This window comes from Erythrolamprus reginae, chromosome 5 (genome assembly GCF_031021105.1).
Source record: "Erythrolamprus reginae isolate rEryReg1 chromosome 5, rEryReg1.hap1, whole genome shotgun sequence".
Taxonomy (NCBI): domain Eukaryota; kingdom Metazoa; phylum Chordata; class Lepidosauria; order Squamata; family Dipsadidae; genus Erythrolamprus; species Erythrolamprus reginae.
Genome location: NC_091954.1, coordinates 47,053,328 through 47,072,198, shown reverse-complemented (window position 1 = coordinate 47,072,198; position 18,871 = coordinate 47,053,328). Strand labels below are relative to the sequence as shown.

At 39.3% G+C, this 18,871-nt stretch overlaps 1 protein-coding gene across 5 annotated transcripts in view; it reads left to right on the top strand.

The window, feature by feature from the left end:
- Positions 1–18,871, top strand: part of EDRF1 (erythroid differentiation regulatory factor 1) — a 39,920-nt gene that overhangs the window by 13,020 nt on the left and 8,029 nt on the right. For 3 of the 5 annotated variants that reach the window (XM_070752492.1, XM_070752493.1, XM_070752494.1), the window contains exons 7-18: positions 21–122; positions 396–517; positions 1,135–1,246; positions 2,118–2,265; positions 3,383–3,491; positions 4,550–4,661; positions 5,117–5,377; positions 7,838–7,909; positions 8,003–8,153; positions 11,774–11,962; positions 12,390–12,590; positions 15,328–15,546. In XM_070752492.1, coding sequence (XP_070608593.1) covers positions 21–122; positions 396–517; positions 1,135–1,246; positions 2,118–2,265; positions 3,383–3,491; positions 4,550–4,661; positions 5,117–5,377; positions 7,838–7,909; positions 8,003–8,153; positions 11,774–11,962; positions 12,390–12,590; positions 15,328–15,546 — 1,798 coding nt within the window. The remainder of the gene's footprint in view (positions 1–20; positions 123–395; positions 518–1,134; positions 1,247–2,117; positions 2,266–3,382; positions 3,492–4,549; positions 4,662–5,116; positions 5,378–7,837; positions 7,910–8,002; positions 8,154–11,773; positions 11,963–12,389; positions 12,591–15,327; positions 15,547–18,871) is intronic. The other 2 variants (XM_070752496.1, XM_070752495.1) reach the window with 1 other exon arrangement.

The following is an 18,871-nucleotide window of genomic DNA, read 5'->3' as shown; positions in this document are numbered from 1 at the left end:
TGCCCTTGTGCTTTTCACAGGGAAATGTGCCTCTTGAATCCTCATATGTAGTGGGGCATGTGGCCTCAGCCCCCAAAGAACAAAACCTAACTACTTTGTTCAGTGACGGGGAAAGCAGTCAGGTATGATTTTATGTGGAATTTGACCTGAGGAAAATCCCTTTGCTCAGTTTGATTTACAGTGCAGCTGAGGGGGAAAATCATTTCTATCAATTGTTTTGTGGCATCTGCAATCTTGATTTTTTTATTGTGAAAGTCTAGAATAGCTACCATGTATTATGGTTTATTTGCTCTTTGTGCATCTTGCTTCCTTTTAAGTCTGCAAAGCTATGCTACATTTTCTTTTATAATAAAGAGAATAAATGTTTATACATGGTATGTTCTTCAAATTTTAAGGGTCTTAAAAATGACTTCGTTAGGAACATCTTATGGACGTTTGAAGATATCCACATGTTGGTAGGTTCAAATATGCCTATATTTGGAGGAGGAAGATACCCTGCTGTCAGCTTGCGTCTCAGGTGAATTAAGTGACTTAAATTAGATAGCTCCCTATTGAAAAATGCTCTTGTCATTTTTTACTTATAACCTGTTGCTAAAAGGTCACGTCAAAAATGAATTCCTTATTCAATATGAACTAAGCTTAAGTAGTTCCAATGAATGAGGAGCCTTCAAAAAGTCTAATCTATGTTTTGCCTATTTGGCAAAAACAAAAATGACAAATTTGTTAAATGTTGTTAATATATTAAATATGAAGGATTTAAAATATGTAAAATATAGGTCAAACTCTCTTATATTCTGAGTTGTATTCTGTATATTTCTCATTTTTTACCTCTGCCCTTCACTTAACAATAATTTAATTTATATGCTCTTCTGATTAGTTGACTTAAAGTTGCTTTTTAAATGGAAAAGTTTCTACACACAATAGAAATAAAATTACAAAATTGGTCATTATTTAAAAACCACTTTATTTCATATCTGCTGCAAATATTTTCATTTTTCTGTTAGTTCTGATTGCTAATATTCACAGGTTTATATTGTATTAACAATATTTAATTTGGAATCAATACTATTTATATTTTAATGAGTCCTAACTATTGTTTTATTGAAATAACATTAGAACATTTTTTATTTGAAGGGATAACAATAAGCCAATTAATGTGCTAACAGGAATTGATTATTGGTTGGACAACTTGATCTGCAATGTTCCAGAACTTGTTATGTGTTTTCATGTCAATGGAATTGTTCAGGTAAATTTTCAGTCAAAATATTCTGATTGCTTTCTTAATCTCAATCAGCAAAAGAATCAGTCAGAGGTTTAGAGTATAGTTTTGCTATGATTTTATCCAATCTGGTATCCCCTATATATTTGTTCTGATGTAACGTTTGAAGTTCCCAGCTAGCTAAGCTGATTACTGAAGAACACACTAGTTGAATAAAATGACAGGTATCTATTCAAGGAAGGTTGCTATAGCAAGCAGATAGCAGCCCATTGGAGACTTCATTGTGAATCTCTTCGTAAGCACATTTCATTTGGAAACAGTACTGTACTTTGTACACAAGAACTTACATGTATGCATGTTAATAACTGTGAGTTCTATATTATACATAGAACATGTCACAAAAAGTTGTGCAAGCTTCACAGGTAGCTCTCAATTTACAGCTCTAGTGGAGCCTGTCCATTACGATTGCAAGTGGTGACAGTCATTAAGCTAGACAGCCTTGCTTAACAATCCCTCTGCATCCCTGATACAACCATTAAACAAACCCACAAGTCATTAAATGGAGTATGGAATGCCTCTGTGGAGAGACCCTGCCTGTCCCAGGCCCCCAAGATTTATCTTACTTCCCGAGACTCCTCATGCCACACCCACCCTTCAAAACCCCCACCGGCTTTAGGGGAAGCACTGAAGCATCCCTCTGCTTGGTTGTAAGGGCAAACTACTATAGGGGTACTGCAATAGCTATAACTTCAGATTCAGGTTGTAAGTAGCTTTGGGGGCATCCACCATACTTCAAACAGTTGCTAAATGAGAACTACCTGTATAATGAACGTTTTCCAATGAATACTCCATATAGTATTTTTTTTCAGTTCTAAAAATTGTTTCATTTTTGTTGCAGAAATATGAAATGATTAAGACAGAAGATATACCCAACTTGGAGAACTCCAATTTCTCTACTAAAGTAATAAAAGATATTGCTCAAAATATCTTATCTTTTCTGAAATCTAATTGTACAAAAGAAGGACACACATACTGGCTGTTTAAAGGTAAACTTCCCCCTGAACGATAATGTTTTTTAATGTTTTTGACAGGGCAAATTGCGATGTGGCTGACTTGGAATGAAATACGGTACTGAAGACTCACAAATTTTCCCCAAAATTTCTAATCACTGATTACACTGACAACGCATACCATGTCTCTCTTCATTTATACCAAAATAAGGAGATAGTATTTTGTGCTATTAAGTTTGTGTTTGACAGTAGTCATCTTGTGAGCTTTCAGGCTTCTAGTGAATGGGAGTAATAGGAATAGCACTTAGACTTGTAAACCGCTTCACAGTGCTTTACAGCCCTCTCTAAGCAGTTTACAGAGTCAGCACATTCAGTAGTAGCTTGCAGCCGGTACGGGTGGGATCAGTGATCCGTTAGCGGAAATGGAGATGTGCACGCGTCTCCGCGCCCCCAAGGCATGCCTGGTGAGATTTGGCTTCTGCAAATGCGCTGGAAGTGAAATTTCATGTGAGGATGCTCTCACGTGCGAGATTTCACCCATTTTTGGCATTTTTTTGCTTCTGCACATGCGCAAAAGCAAAAATATAAGCAAAAATGGCCAAAATCTTACTTGTGCATGTGTCTTCACACAAGATTTGGCTTCTGGCTCAAGCGCAAAAGCTGAATTTCGTGCGAGGACATGCCTGCATGCTTGATGTACGTGCGCCCATGCCAGGAGTATTCCAGTAGTGGCAAAAAGTAGGAACCCTCGCCTGAGCATATTGCCCATGACAATCTGGGTCCTCATTTTACTGATCTCGGAAAGATAGAAGGCTGAGTCAACCAAGAGCTAGTGAGGATCAAATTCCTGGCAGTCATCAGAATTAGCTTACAATACTGCATTCAAACCACTGCACCATTCTGGCCCATATGTCTAATAACTTCAGGTGCAATATGCACATAATTGAACAGGAAGAAAGTTTCAAATTTTTCAGTTTTCTGTGGTTGGAAAACTTTGAGCCATATTAATGATTAGGTAAACTGAAAGCGGAGCAAATCTTAGTCATTAGCTTTATATTCTAAAATACTATAGCATTACCAACAATACTGGATTTTTATTCTTTGGACTTCTACTTTTATCAGACAAACTGATAGTAAACATTTTTCCTTTCAGCAAGTGGAAGTGATATAGTGAAGTTGTATGATCTCACCACCCTGTGTGAAGAAACAGAAGATAAATACCAAAATCCTTTCACAATGCCAGTAGCAATTCTTCTCTACAAGTAAGTTATTCTATATATCGTGAGGATTCAAGTCTCTATAAAAGAAGGGTTTGGTGACCCCTTCCTTTACATATGTACATTCAATACCTTTACTGAAAGTAAAATGTTAATTATTTAAGCACTTGTTTTGATGCAGCAGTTAACTTTTAAAAAAGTAATTAAATGGAATCTGGTATTGGGTTTTATATTGTAGGAGGCAAAAATGCAAAGAAAAAAGCAAAATATTTTGTTTGAGAAAATTGTTATATTGTTATAATGATAACATACTGTTTGTATAGCAATCTATCCTACACTATAAGTATGTTGAGTAATAATAAAAATTACACCTATTAAATGGTTTATTGCAGTATTTGATCCCAATGTTGAAATACTAATATTAGTAAAAGTTCTAATTTGTGTACAAGAAAATTAGAAAATGCACTGTTGCATTTTATTTTAATTTTTTAATCATCTAGATATTTGAAGAAATTGACAAGAAAAATTAGTTTTATATCTCATGCTAGTTTGTACCACAAGAGTAGCCAATGTCTTTTGGGAGGGTGGGTATTCCATTTAATTATTTTCTCTGTTGAAAGTAAAGGAAACAGTATGTTAACTTTATATAGCTTGCTTTAGCCCAAGGGAGCAGATGTGGGTCCATTAGAACTAAAATCAGACCTGGAAAACTATTTATCAGAGTATCTCATAATCTTTATAGGATTTTTATCAGTTGCTTCTAAGACAAAAGTAGGGGGGAAATATGTATTACATGTTTAAAAGCAAAACTTACGCCGAAGTACTACAAAGATAACATTCAAAACAGTACATGCATGAAATTTAGAATCATTGTAAAAGATGTAAGAAAATATTGTCTTCAGCATTTTCTTGTCATTAAAATATTTGCAATGCAATGCATTATTTACATATATATTTAAATAAAATTTCAGTAGATATTTGATTTGATTTATTTATTAAATTTGTATGCCGCCCTGAGTTTTCAGAGAAGGGCGGCATATAAATCTAATAAATAAATAAATGTGAGAATTTTGTTTCTTTTCTGTTCCCTTACTTTTGCTTAGAGTTGCATGCAATATGATGTTGAAAAAAACTCAAAACCGGAAATATTATGGTACCATTAGAACTTTACTCCTTAACTGCGTAAAATTATTGGACAAGGGCAGACATCCTCAGGTAAGAATTAAATCTGCATACTCTTGTTTCCATATCATCTAGTGAAAACACTTTATGTAGACTGGTTAAAATTAAGTATATACTTGATCTCCAAATACAGTGGAAGATTCTTCATGTTTATGCAACCTCACTGAATTCTAGATTGCACATAATGCTAAGTCACTTCAGTGAACTTTGGCATTCTATTCATGTGGTTTAATACCGGAATTTGTTGTATTTGATTGATATTTGAACTTGGCTTATTTTAATAAAGCACAGTTTAAGTTAAATCAGTTTGCCTTTTTATAACAGTTAAAATAATGGAACCATGTGAATACATCCTGTTCTACCATTTAAAATAATCAAGCATATTTTAACTACAATTTTACCTTTAAATCCATTTTTAAGATATGTATACAAAAATCTAGCACTGGGAGACCCTTTGAATTCTTATTTCTGTCTTTATTTCAAATAAGATGATTGCTTCAGCAAATTACATGCTCTCAGAACTGTTCCAATTAGATGAGCCAAAAAAGGAAGAAAGCAGCGAATTTCCTTTAAATGGAAACTCTGATGAAAGTTATAGTGAAGAAGAAGAAGAAATGCCTGATAGTGACGAGAATGGATTGTATAGCACCAGCTCAGATTTTCCAGATGACAGCAAAGCTGTTGCTATAATCAAATCTGTTGGAGAATTGTCGGTACCTGAAAAATACAAGTCTACTCATCAAATACGTGTAAGTTTATCTACTGCATTTGAAATACCACTTCAGTTAACATTGGGGTTATATTTTATGCTCTAAATCAAAATATGTGGGATTCCTTCCTGTTAGGGTAATTCATACAAGAGGGAGAGTGTTCAGTTGAAGATTACCTCCATTGGGCCTTCAGTGGAAATACGTGCCTTTCAAAAATAGATATCAAAATAATTTATTTCAAGTAAATAACTTCATATTATTTTTTTCTAACCCTAACCCTATCAGCCTTTTTGGCTTGTTAGAATCATTTAAACTTACGTTAGATTAATCAGCTAATCACTTTTTTTCTCCTTTCTTTGTCCATAATTCCAAATATATGTGATTTTTAAACATTTGTGTGCATATCCCCTATGGGTAATATGGATTACTGTATTTTGGGGGGTATAAGATGCATCTTTTTACCCCCCCCCAAAAGAGGGTGAAAACTTGGGTATACCGAATCTATACACCCAGCCACCCCCACTTTTTGGGTTCTGCCTGTCAGAAGTTTACCTCATTGCAGCAAATAGCAGCAGAGCCTAATAAGCACAAGCCCCTGACATTCAGCTGATTGATTGAAGTTGCTAGCAAACCCACATGCTAAAATGAAAGTGAAATTAAAGCTGCACAGAGGCAAATTGCTGGAGGGAGAGGCAAAGACAGAATTTTATTTTCTTGTGCTAATCAGACTGTGCTGAAACTTGCTGTTTTTGCTGAAAGGAGGTAAATCAGTAACTATAAATGCCTATACAATGTTCATTATTAGACTTATTTTTTAAAGACTTTATTATTGTTCTTTATTATTGTTCTAGACAACTGAACAAAATGAATATGCTTTTTAAAATAAATGCTTGATTTGAGGAGACCCAGCGTTATTGCATCTTTTTTTTAATGGCAGAGAATACTTCCAGAAAGCCACATCAATTTTAAAGATCTGTAAAAGTATAATCTGAAATGTAATAGTACTGTATCCTATTTTGGTATTAAGATAAGGCAGCTGAGTTAAACCCTGACTTAGTCATGTTTGGAGTAGATCTATTTAAATAATTGGGAGGAATTAATGTGATTACATTTAAGAAAACTTTCTGGGATTAATATACTGCCTAATGTACATTTCTCAAATTCTTTGCTATTTCTATGGGTCAGGCACACACACACAGAAATACACAGCAAACAGTGTATATCATCTGTGCTGTGTGTTGTTTGGCAAATTGCCTTTTTTCCTTGTTTTCCTCCCCCCAAACTAAGGTGCATCTTATACTCCGAAAAATACGGTATATCTGTACATTCTCAAACAATGCTACAAATTCCAACAATAACATTTGATTGTGTATATTAGCACCACTGCCTCTGGTTGTCTTTGTTGAGACACTGTTCCTTACTGCAAAGGATCATTGGAAAAAGTATTGTATTTATAACTTTCTGGAGTGACAACAGGGAAGGGATCGTCATTATTTGGGGGTCAAGGTGTTCCAGAGCAGGAGAACTACCATACAACTAAGAAACTTTACTTATGAATACTGGAATTTGTAGCATATTGGGAGGAAGACTTTATAACATGATATCTCAACCCATAGATATTGAATAGACAGATTTTACATAAAGTAGATTGTCCTGTAGGCCTTCCTATACTGTTTTCAATAATTGGTGAAAAAAAAAGTTCCATTTCAAATCCCAACAGTTATTAATTCATATTAGAAATCACATGATTTTCATGAGCCGAGGTGGCACAACAGGTAGAGGGCAGTACTGCAGGCCACTAAAGCTGACTGTAGATCTGCAGGTCAGCAGTTCAAATCTCATCACTGGCTCAAGGTTGAATCAGCCTTCCATCCTTCTGAGGTGGGTAAAATGAGGAGCCAGATTGTGGGGACAATATGCTGGCTCTTAAAAAGTGCTATTGCTAACATGCTGTAAGCTGCCCTAAAAAATCAAATAAATAAATAAATAAATTTGTATATAATTCTAATTCTGTTCTGTCTGGTGACTTTCTGTGCATATTAAACCCCTCTCTTAATTGTGTTTATAAAAACAATTGAAACATAAATTCTGGAGTCAGTTTTCTCTTGATTTCATTTTAAGCTTATTTATTTATTTTGTTTGTTTATTTGTTTGTTTGATTTTTATGCCTCCCTTCTCCTTAGACTCAGGGCGGCTTACAACATGTTAACAATAGCACTTTTGAACAGAGCCAGCATATTGCCCCCACAATTTGGGTCCTCATTTTACCCACCTCGGAAGGATGGAAGGCTGAGTCAACCTTGAGCCGGTGATGAGATTTGAACCGCTGACCTGCAGATCTATAGTCAACTTCAGTGGCCTGCAGTACAGCACTCTACCTGCTGCGCCACCCCGGCTCTGTATATTCTTTATAAGAATGGCTTCTTTATTGGTTTTCAATGATAATATAAGCTGAATCCCACTAGTTTCATGAAAATGTCTTTTGTGTTTTCTATAAAGCCTAGCTGTGCCTTTCCTGTTTGCCATGATACTGAAGAGCGATGCAGACTAGTACTCAGCTATGTTCTTGAAGTAAGTTATGTAACTGAGAAGTGTGCTATTTAACAGTTTTTCAATGTGTACATGTTGGTACAGTATTTAAACACTTTTTTCTTTAACAAATAGGGCTTAAAATCGGTTGATAGTAGCATCAAGAAGGAAAATGATCTTCCTGCAGCGGACCCCAATATACCTATCCCTTTAAAATATGAAGATGAATCATCAACAGTTGGCCCTGAATGCCTTGAAAAACAGATGGCCTTGTTTTTAGGCAAGAGTAAGTTTGGTTTGTTGCATCCTAAATGGCTTTTCACAGATGGTAAACCTCTTTGTCAAGAAAGCCTTTAACCTCAAATGTTGCTTTCTTTATACAGTGGTACCTCTATTTACAAACCTTTCTAGATAAGAACTAGGTGTTCAAGATTTTTTTGCCTCTGAAACTGTAACTGGAAAAGGCAGGGAGAAGCCTCTGTGAGGCCTCTCTAGGAATCTCCTGGGAGGAAACAGGGATGGAAAAGGCAGGGAGAAACCTCCATGGGGCCTCTCTAGGAATCTTCTGGCCTCCACCCTCCCTGTGGTTTCCCCAATCACACACATTATTTGCTTTTACATTAATTCCTATGGGAAAAATTGCTTCTTCTTACAAACCTTTCTACTTAAGGACCTGATCACGGAACGAATTATGTTCATAAATAGAGGTACTGTACAGTGATTGCATCACTTTGAATTACAGTGATCCCTCGATTTTCGCGATCTCGATCTTCGCGAAACGCTATATCGCGATTTTTCCCACCCGATGACGTCACTCTCTTCCTTTCTCATCTTTCTTTCTCTCTCTCTTTCTCTATCTTGCTTCTTCCTCTCTAACACTCTCTTCCTCCCTCTCTCATCTCTTTCTTTCCTTCTCTCTCTTTCTCTATCTCTCCCCCTCTTGCTCTCGAGCGGCGGGCGAGCGGCGGGCGGGCAGCAGCGAGGAGCCGAAGATCGGGGTTTCCCCTTTGCGTGGGCGGCGGGGAAGACCCAGGGAAGGTTTCTTCGGCCGCCCAGCAACTGATCTGCTCGGCAGCGCCGCAGCAGCGAGGAGCCGAAGATCGGGGTTTCCCCTTTGCGTGGGCGGCGGGGAAACCCCGATCTTCGGCTCCTCGCTGCTGCGGCGCTGCCGAGCAGATCAGCTGCTGGGCGGCCGAAGAAACCTTCCCTGGGTCTTCCCCGCCGCCCACGCAAACTCCACCACCTGCGCATGCGCGGCCATGGAAAAAGGGTGCGCATGCGCAGATGGTGTTTTTACTTCCGCACCATTATATCGCGAAAAATCGAGTATCGCGAGGGGTCTTGGAACGTAACCCTCGCGATACTCGAGGGATCACTGTACAGTGATCCCCCGGTTATTGCGTCCCCGACCATTGCGAACAGGGTAATTTGCGATTTTTGAAACCGGAAGTCAAAACACCATCTGCGCATGCGTGCCCTTTTTTTCTATGGGCACGCATGCGTAGATGGCGCCCGGCAGATCAGCTGCTGGGCGGCTTCCCTGGGTCTTCCCCCTCTTGCTGGCGGGAGGGCGAGCGGCGGGCATCAGCAAGGAGTTTCCCCACCGCCCACGCAAACTCCTCGCTGCCGCCCGCCCACGCCGTTCATTCTCACCGCTTCCCACCTGAGTCCTGAAGCGAATTCGCTTCAGGACTCAGGTGGAAAGCGGCGAGAGCGAGCGCTAGCGAACGGCTTGTCTGCCGCCCGCTCGGGCGTCCCGCGCCCATGCCGTTCATTCTCGCTGCTTCCCACCTGACTCCTGAAGCGAATTCGCTTCAGGACTCAGCTGGAAAGCGGCGAGAGCGAGCGCTAGCGAACGGCTTGTCCGCCGCCCGCTCGGGCGTCCCGCGCCCACGCCGTTCATTCTCGCCGCTTCCCACCTGAGTCCTGAAGCGAATTCGCTTCAGGACTCAGCTGGAAAGCGGCGAGAATGAACGGCGTGGGCGCGGGACGCCCGAGCGGGCGGCGGACAAGCCGTTCGCTAGCGCTCGCTCTCGCCGCTTTCCACCTGAGTCCTGAAGCGAATTCGCTTCAGGACTCAGCTGGAAAGCGGCGAGAGCGAGCGCTAGCGAACGGCTTGTCCGCCGCCTGCCTGCCCGCTAGCGAGGAGCCGAAGATTGGGGGCGGCGCGGCTGTTTTAAAACGTCGCCGCCGGCATGGGGGGCTTCCTAGCAGCCCCCCAAACCCGGGTTGGGGGTCCGGGGGGTGCTGGCAAGCCCCCCATGCCGGCGGCGACGTTTTAAAACAGCCGCGCCGCCCCCAATCTTCAGCTCCTCGCTAGCGCTGCGGAAGTAAAAACATCATCTGCACATGCGCAGATGGTGTTTTTACTTCCGCAGCGCTACTTCGCGAAAACCCGCTCGTTGCGGGGGGTCCTGGAACGGAACCCTCGCAACGAGCGGGGGATCACTGTATATGTAAAACTTTGCTATTTTAATGCATTTGTCTACATTTAATGTATTTATTATGACACCTTTGCCAATTTGGTCGAATGATTAAGGCAGCAGGCTAGAAACCTGGAGACACTGAGTTCTGTTCCCTTCTTCAGGCATGAAAGTTGGCTGGGTGACTTTGGGCTGGTCACTTTTTCTTTGCCCATGATATTAGGCTTGGGTGTCAAGCTGGTTTGTCAGTTCCTGTTACAACCAATGGATCAATATTCAGTTGATTTTTTTTTTTTTTTTTTAAAAGCAGACCCTGCGCTTTGAGGGAAATAATATGACAAAAAAATTATAATGAGATATTTGAACATTCAGTTACTGTTTTAAAAGTAATGTTAGGTTGTTGAAGTTATATTAATTGTTAAGGTATATTTTAAGAAAGTGGTTTTAAATAATTCAGTTTGTAGATGGAACAATGTTTTGATCCTATATATTTAGTTGATCTCAGTGGGCTGCTGCATGAACGGTCCAGTGCATAGTCCCGGTGGGAAAACCGTCTGCGCTCCCGATGTGTGCCCGTGCATACCCGCAAAAGGTTCAGCTTCTACACATGCGCAGGAAATGAAATCTCGTATGAGGATGCTCACGCGTGTGAGATTTTGCTGATTTTTTGTTTTTTTTTGCTTTCGCGCATGCGCAGAAGCAATTAAATTGCTTGAAATTGATGAAATCTCAAATGCGAGAGCATCCTACACAAGATTTCGCTTCCTGCACATAAGCTGAATCTCGCATCAGTATGTGCACATGCGCATGCTATGTGCATGCTGTACGCATGCTCACCTGCGCCCGTCGCCAGAAACACACCAGTACTGCCGGCGAGGGACAGCCCTTCACTGTCCTTTATATATTATTGATAAAGTAATAAGCAAAGGCATTCTCCATGCCTTCAAATTTCATGGCACATATTCAGATTGTATATGTATATGTGTATGCATGTATGTATGCAAACTGTGGCCAGCTTTTAAGTGCCTAATACACCTTAGTTAATTTATACGACAAATGTAGCAACCTTGTTTATTCCTTTCCCTAATAGTATCAAAGTGAATATCGACTTCATAGCTTATGGATTGTAACTTTAGTAGTATTGACAATGCATAATTGGTAGACTGGATTTTATTATGGATTTTATCTACTTTTAATCATTTTATCCTACAACTTTTGATTGTGTATTTACTGAGTGTTTTTACTTGTTTTGGTCTATGACTGTAATAATAAATTTGATTTGATTTGATTGTTTTATAGAAATGGAAAAGTGAGCAAAAGCTAGAACAGTTTAATTTGAATAAGGAATTTTACTCCAATATTCAAAATGGCTAAATGGCTAATTTGAAACTAAATTGAATTAAATTGCTAATTTAATTGCAAAATGTAATCCTTTTAACTTTTATGTTAAGATTGCTAATCATTGTTTCATTTTTAATTTTAGTGGGGTCATTTCAGGAAGTTAAACATTCCAGTCAGTCAGGAATGATCCCTGGAACCTGGCAATACAAAATGAAACTTCAGCTGATTTTAAAATCTTCAAAGGCTTATTATATTCTTTCTGATGCTGCTGTGAGTCTTCAGAAATATGGGAGAGCATTACGGTACATAAGATTAGCTTTGCAATGTTATGGTAAGTAGGACTTTTCTTATATATTTCAGATGTATACTTTTATATCTACTTTAACACTCATAATTTCTTTATATCTGAGGGTTTTTAACTGGCTGCTTCAGATACAAATTATTTAATTATTCAAATATCTCTGGAGATGTTCAGGCACATTGATGAGGTTTCTCCCTGCCCCTCATCCCCCAGCCTCCTAGAATGCTCAGACCCACCCCAGTTCAACTCTAACCCTTTCAATGAAGCAGGGGCATCAGGTTAATAAATGTATAAATAAAGCATTGAACTCTGATATAGATAAATGCACTTTTGTTTCTTGAATCTGCCAGAAGGTTTGAAGCTAGAATAATACAATTCTTCATAATGTGGTTTCTTAGTAATGAGATATTCTAACTTCCAGTTCATCAATATCCTTTCTGATTTCCCCCCCAATTAGACGCATATTGCTGCCTCTTCATGAACATGCTTTCTGAAGTGCTCCTATTTCTTTGTCAGAGTTTAACTCTTTGTGGGGATATTCAATTAATGCTGGCCCAGAATGCAAACAACAGAGCTGCATATCTTGAAGAATATAACTTTCAAACAAAAGAAGATCAGGAAATACTGCATAGCCTACATCGAGAGTCTAGCTGTCAAGGTAATCACAACTACAAGCTGCGTTTAACAATGTGTCAAGCAGCTCTCCAAATTAAAATAAAAGAACTATGCTTTTTTCAGCAGCAATATATTGCTATTTGAATCATTCTGGCAGTAAAAAATCTGGGTCCAGTAAACAGTAGCTGTGCATTTTATTATATAATTTAAGGACCTTATATATTTTTTTTCTTCAAACAATTTTTAAGGAATTGTTTGAAGCTGAACTCTAACCAATGTCAATATGAAGAACATGTACACTCCATGTAATTCTAGAATAATTTGACATTGGTAGTTCTTGTTTAACAGTTTAATGACTGTTCATAGTTATGAGAGTGATAAAATAAATAACTTTATGACCTTTTTCACATTTATGACTTGCATGTCTCTGGAACAAAAGAAAGCTGAAGTAAGATCAAAAGGGCAGTTACAATAGTAATGGAAAAGTAACTATGATTAATCCTTACATTTATGAAATTTGTGGACCTGTAAACTAAAGGAAAGCTCTGAAGTAAGATCATAGACACAGTTGAAGTTTCACTCAGCTGATGTGCTGGTCACAATTGCGGTCTAAACAAGTATTGCCTGTAAAGTCAACAGATATCTGATATAGATATATCTATATAGATACTGATATACAGTGATCCCCCGGTTATTGCGTCCCCGACCATTGCGAACAGGCTAATTTGCGATTTTTGAACCTGGAAGTCAGAACACCATCTGCGCATGCGTGCCCTTTTTTTCTATGGGCACGCATGCGTAGATGGCACCGGGCAGATCAGCTGCTGGGCGGCTTCCCTAGGTCTTCCCCCTCTTGGCGGGCATCAGCAAGGAGTTTCCCCACCGCCCATGCAAACTCTTCGCTGCTGCCGCTTCGCTCGGGCCGCTTCCCAGCTGAGTACTCAGCTGGGAAGCGGCCCGAGCGAACGGCTTGTTCGCAGCCTGCCTGCCCGCGCGTCCGCGGTTCGCGCGCCCTTCTCCCGCCCACGCCATTCGCTCGGGCCGCTTCCCAGCTGAGTACTCAGCTGGGAAGCGGCCCGAGCGAACGGCTTGTCCGCAGCCTGCCTGCCCGCGCGCCCGCGGCTCGCGCGCCCTTCTCCCGCCCACGCCGTTCGCTCGGGCCGCTTCCCAGCTGAGTACTCAGCTGGGAAGCGGCCCAAGCGAACGGCTTATCCGCAGCCTGCCTGCCCGCGCGCCCGTGGCTCGCGCGCTCTTCTCCCGCCCACGCCGTTCGCTCGGGCCGCTTCCCAGCTGAGTACTCAGCTGGGAAGCGGCCCGAGCGAACGGCTTGTCCGCAGCCTGCCCACGCCGTTCGCTCCCCCTCTTGCTGGCGGGAGAGCGAGAAGCCCTCCCCAGCACCCGCTCGCCCGCCCTTCGCCACTCGCCCGCCCTTCGCCCGGCCACCCGCCGTTTGCTCGCTGCTCACCCGGGTTCGGGGGGGGTGCTGGCAAGCCGCCCATGCCGGCGGCGACGTTTTAAAACAGCGGCGCGGCTTTCCAATGAGTCCCGAAGACAAACGCGGAAGTTTGACGTTTGTCTTCGGGACTCATTGGAAAGCCGCGCGGCTGTTTTAAAACGTCGCCGCCGGCATGGGGGGCTTGCCAGCACCCCCCGGACCCCCAACCCGGGTTTGGGGGGCTGCTAGGAAGCCCCCCATGCCGGCGGCGACGTTTTAAAACAGCCGCGCCGCCCCCAATCTTCGGCTCCTCGCTAGCGCTGCGGGAGTAAAAACACCATCTGCGCATGCGCAGATGGTGTTTTTACTTCCGCAGCGCTACTTCGCGAAAACCCGCTCGTTGCGGGGGGTCCTGGAACGGAACCCTCGCAACGAGCGGGGGATCACTGTAATAGTAATCCAATTGGCTGTAATGATGGTATATAAATAGGCTAATTTAGACTCTTCTAAAATCTGGATGTTCAGGTTCTGATCTGTATTCCCACTGATAGGTAGCACATTGTAATTAATCTTTTATTTGTGTTTTCAGATATCAAATTTATAAGTGAATAATAGACATTGATTTAGAACTTGAATTTTTATACAGTATAGTATTTAAGCTTTCTTTGCTCTAAATGGAAAGAATAGGAGTTTGATACAGCTCTAGACAATTTTCAAGAACTGAAACCATCTTAAAAGATAGTGGCAATGTGGGTCTGAAGGAGTCTGCTGACAGTATTGAAAATTATTGAGAGGTACAGTAAAACCTCGAGGGACGTAACCAGGGGTGGGCTACTGCCCGGACCGGGGGAACGCAGTGGGCTAGTGAAAATGGAGCTCCACCCCAGAGCACCCATTTTACAGTGAAAGATGTTTAAAGAAAATGCAAGGTGTCCTGCATTAACCACGCCCACATTGTGGTAGTAAAAAGTTTGGTAGCCTTTCACTGGGCATAACCCCTTTATTAGTTTATAGTGTACTTTGGCCATTATGGCCGAAGATTGCATTGCATATCAAATTTGGGATGGACCTGAACATAACTTTAGCTAGAAATATCTAGGACAGAAATGCAATAGGATGTTTTGTGTTTTTGGTCAACAATGGATTATTGGCTCAGTTTATAAATAATAGCTCTTAACAAACACACTTTTGCATGTACAAATAATACTGAATGTATAAAATAGCTGATTCTAGAATCCTCCTTAAATTGTTTTCCAATAGCTTTTCATATACTCTGATGTGTAATTGATTTAATATAGAAATATCTATATAGTATTTAGTCATTGTGCTATTTTTTTTCTTGCAGTATTTTCTTGGGCTACTGACCTGTCTACAGATTTGGAATGCCAGCTTTCGGTCAGCTGTAAATGTTATGAAGCAGCTCATGAAATTTTGCTTTTCAGTAGTTTAAAAGAGCGGAATTCAGAGCAATATGCCCAAGTGGTGAAGAGAATGGGCAATATTCAAAATGAAATTGGAGTATTTTATATGAACCAAGCTGCTGCTTTACAAAGTGAAAGAGTAGGCAAGTGTATTTATATGTGTATGAGTTTATTTTAGCCAGAATATGTATATATTCTGTTGGTATTTTAATCATGGATCTACAATTATCAGAAAACAGTTCCAAAAATTGAAAATAAGAGTTAATTGTGTACAATGTAACTGAGAAACTGCTAGGCAGAATCTAATTAGTTAAGTATAATTGTAAAGCATTTTGAAGTCACTTCTGTAAAAGTATATTATACTGATTTAATATTCATACAGTATTGCCGGGTTAGGAAAATAATTGAGAATAAGCCATAGAACGTGATGCTCCTTTGCCTAGCTTTTTTTTTCAAATGCCAAGCGGATTTCCCCACAAGCTACCAGTTGCACATTAGTGGCAGAAAGCAAAAATAAATTTTGCTTTATAATTTTATTTATTTAGCTATTTATTAGAATTGTTGTCTGTTGTCTCTCTCAGTGGACAACTGTCAGACAACCCTGCTGTTCTGTTCGGGTCTGTGAGACCCGAAATCAAGGTTTGAGACCCTGTAAAAAATTTTCCCTGCATATCTGAAACTTGAAATTTCATGACTTTTCATCATTTCAGGGGTTCTCTCTATGAGAATTTTTTTGGGGGGGTGGGAGGTTTCTTTCTTGCTGAAAAAAAAAAACTCCCTAATGTTATGTTCCCGGGGCACCCTGACCCGGACCGAAAACTCTTCATTTGCAGTGCTTATGTTTGGTCTTTTTGAAAGCTTTTTTCACTTGGAAAGTAGTCTGAACATTTCTTCACACAATGGAATGAAAATTGAACTGAAAAAATTAATCCTTATTGGTTTATTTTGCCCATAAATGTGCCTCCCCCCCCGTTTTTGTGAAAGTTTTTTCAATTTATGGATAGTTTTGCTTGCAAAATGCAGTCTATTTTACTGGAGTTGGTGTGGGAATGGTACCTTGAACATTTCTGAATATAAGAAAAATATAAAGGAACTGAAAAAAATGATTCTTACTGGTTTTTAACATCAGAAATAAGGCCTCCCTCCCCCCTCGGCTGCTTGCAACCATTTTCACTTTATATTTACGCAGGCTTCAAATCCAAAATATTTTTAATATCTTAGGCATTCATTTACTCAATTTAACAATGCTGATCATCAAAAAAATATTTGTGGGGGTGGGGAAAATTTTTTTTTTCTGGGCAAAAAAAAAGTCACGTTTAGTCTGTTCGGGTCATATAGACCCGGACCAAAATGATTTTTTTTAGGTACTTGAATTTGGTATTTTTGAAAACTTTTTCAACTGGAAAACTAGTTTGAACATTTATGAACATAATGATATGAAAATTGAACTGGAAAAATTGAGACTTATATTTTTATTTTGATCAAAAAGCCCCTCCCCCCATCCTTTCTGAATTTCGTGTCAATTTCTATTTTTTAAGGCTACAAATCCCTAAGGAATTTCCCCCCAAAAGGTTTGATATACTAAATTGAACATTTCTGAATATAAGAAAAATATAAATGAACTGAAAAAAATGGTTCTTATTGGTTTATTTTTGCCACAAAAGGGACACCCCCCCCACCGGTCTTGCTGTGTGCCATTATTGTCACTGTTCATACATATTTGTCTAGAAATATTTGGAATATCCTTTTGAAAATCAACCACATTGTAGCCAGATAACTAATTTTATGAAAGAAATCCATTTTACTAAAAAAAAGTATGTAAATTTGAAATTAACAGCATAAATTTTATATAAATTGAAATAACTTTATATGCAAAATAAACCAATATGCATCAATTTTTCCACTTCAATTTTCATATCATTATGTTCAGAAATGTTCAAGCTACAAATCCCACACCAACTTTAGCAAAATTGAATGTATTCTGCTAGCAAAACTATCCATAAAGTGAAGACTATGTCACAGAAACGGGGGGGGAGGCACATTTATGTGCAAAATAAACCAATAAGGATTAATTTTCTCAGTTCAATTTTCATATCATTGTGTGCAGAAATGTTCAAGCTACCAATCCCACACCAACTTTAGTAAAATAGAATGGATTTTGCAAGCAAAACTCCATAAATTGAAAAAACTTTCACAAAAATGGGGGGGGAGGCACATTTATGTGCAAAATAAACCAATAAGGATTAATTTTTTCAGTTCAATTTTCATTCCATTGTGTGCAGAAATGTTCAAACATGTTTCCAGGTGAAAAAAGCTTTCAAAAAGACCAAACATAAGCACTGCAAATGAAGAGTTTTCGGTCCGGGTCAGGGTGACCCGGGAACATAACATTAGGAACTTTTTTCGAACAGAACAGCAGGGTTAAACTACATGTAAAGAAAATAATGTAAAACATATACAAATAATTTTAAAAGGTAAATATTATAAAATATTTACAAAGATATAAACCCTAGGTGAGAATAAAAATATAAGAATCTAAGAAAGCCTTTAGTTCCCTATGAGCCCCAGGCCTTAAGGATCTTAAGGACCTTCTGTAATGTCAAAAGGGTTTGGTGGACGGGGACAATGTTCCATAAGGCCAATGCCGTGGTATGGTAGAGAAGGTATGTCTCTTAGGACCTACCAACTGTAGGTCTTTAAATGCTCTGCCAATTTAATAACAGCATTCATTGCTATTATTTTTCCTTTCAGGTAAAGAACCAAAGGTTTACTATTTCGCAGTCAGGGGTAATATTTAAAAGAATCAATACAATATTACTTGTAACGGCACGAAATTTAAAAAACAAAATAAATAATCCAATTACCTTTCTTATATTCTTTCTCAGTTACTATTGCAAAAGAAAAAACTGAAACAAATATAAACATGTCATTTCATTCTTACAGTGTAGCCCATATTTTCTTCCTTAATTTTCTATCAAATTTTCCATTAACTTCTTTGCTCTCTATCCCCATGGAGTTACTCACAAAGTATATTAAATGGAATTTATATAGGTTTCTAATACAAAAGATTAAGTACTTCACTGGAATAATCATGCAGGAAGGTATCTCTCTTTTTCCCAGGACCGCAGTTCACATTATTTCTGGTGGGATTTTACCTATCTCCAGACCACACCCTTCCTCTAGTTTGTCTGATACAAATGGATTCCAGATTTTTCCCTTTTCAGGCTGTTGCCCTGCCTAGTTTGCTTTCTTTTTCATTTTAATTCTAGTCTCTAAGTAATCTTTTCATCTTGCTGGTGGTGACACATTTAAGTTCAGTTTTAGTTTATTAGTTTAGTTTATTTCAAGTTTTCAATCACATGAATATGAACTTTAATGTCTCAAGCTGTTTAGTAGTATCTAAAGCTGTTTAGTAGTATCTAAAGCTGTTTAGTGTAGTACTTAAAGCAAAATCTCTTCCTTGTTTAT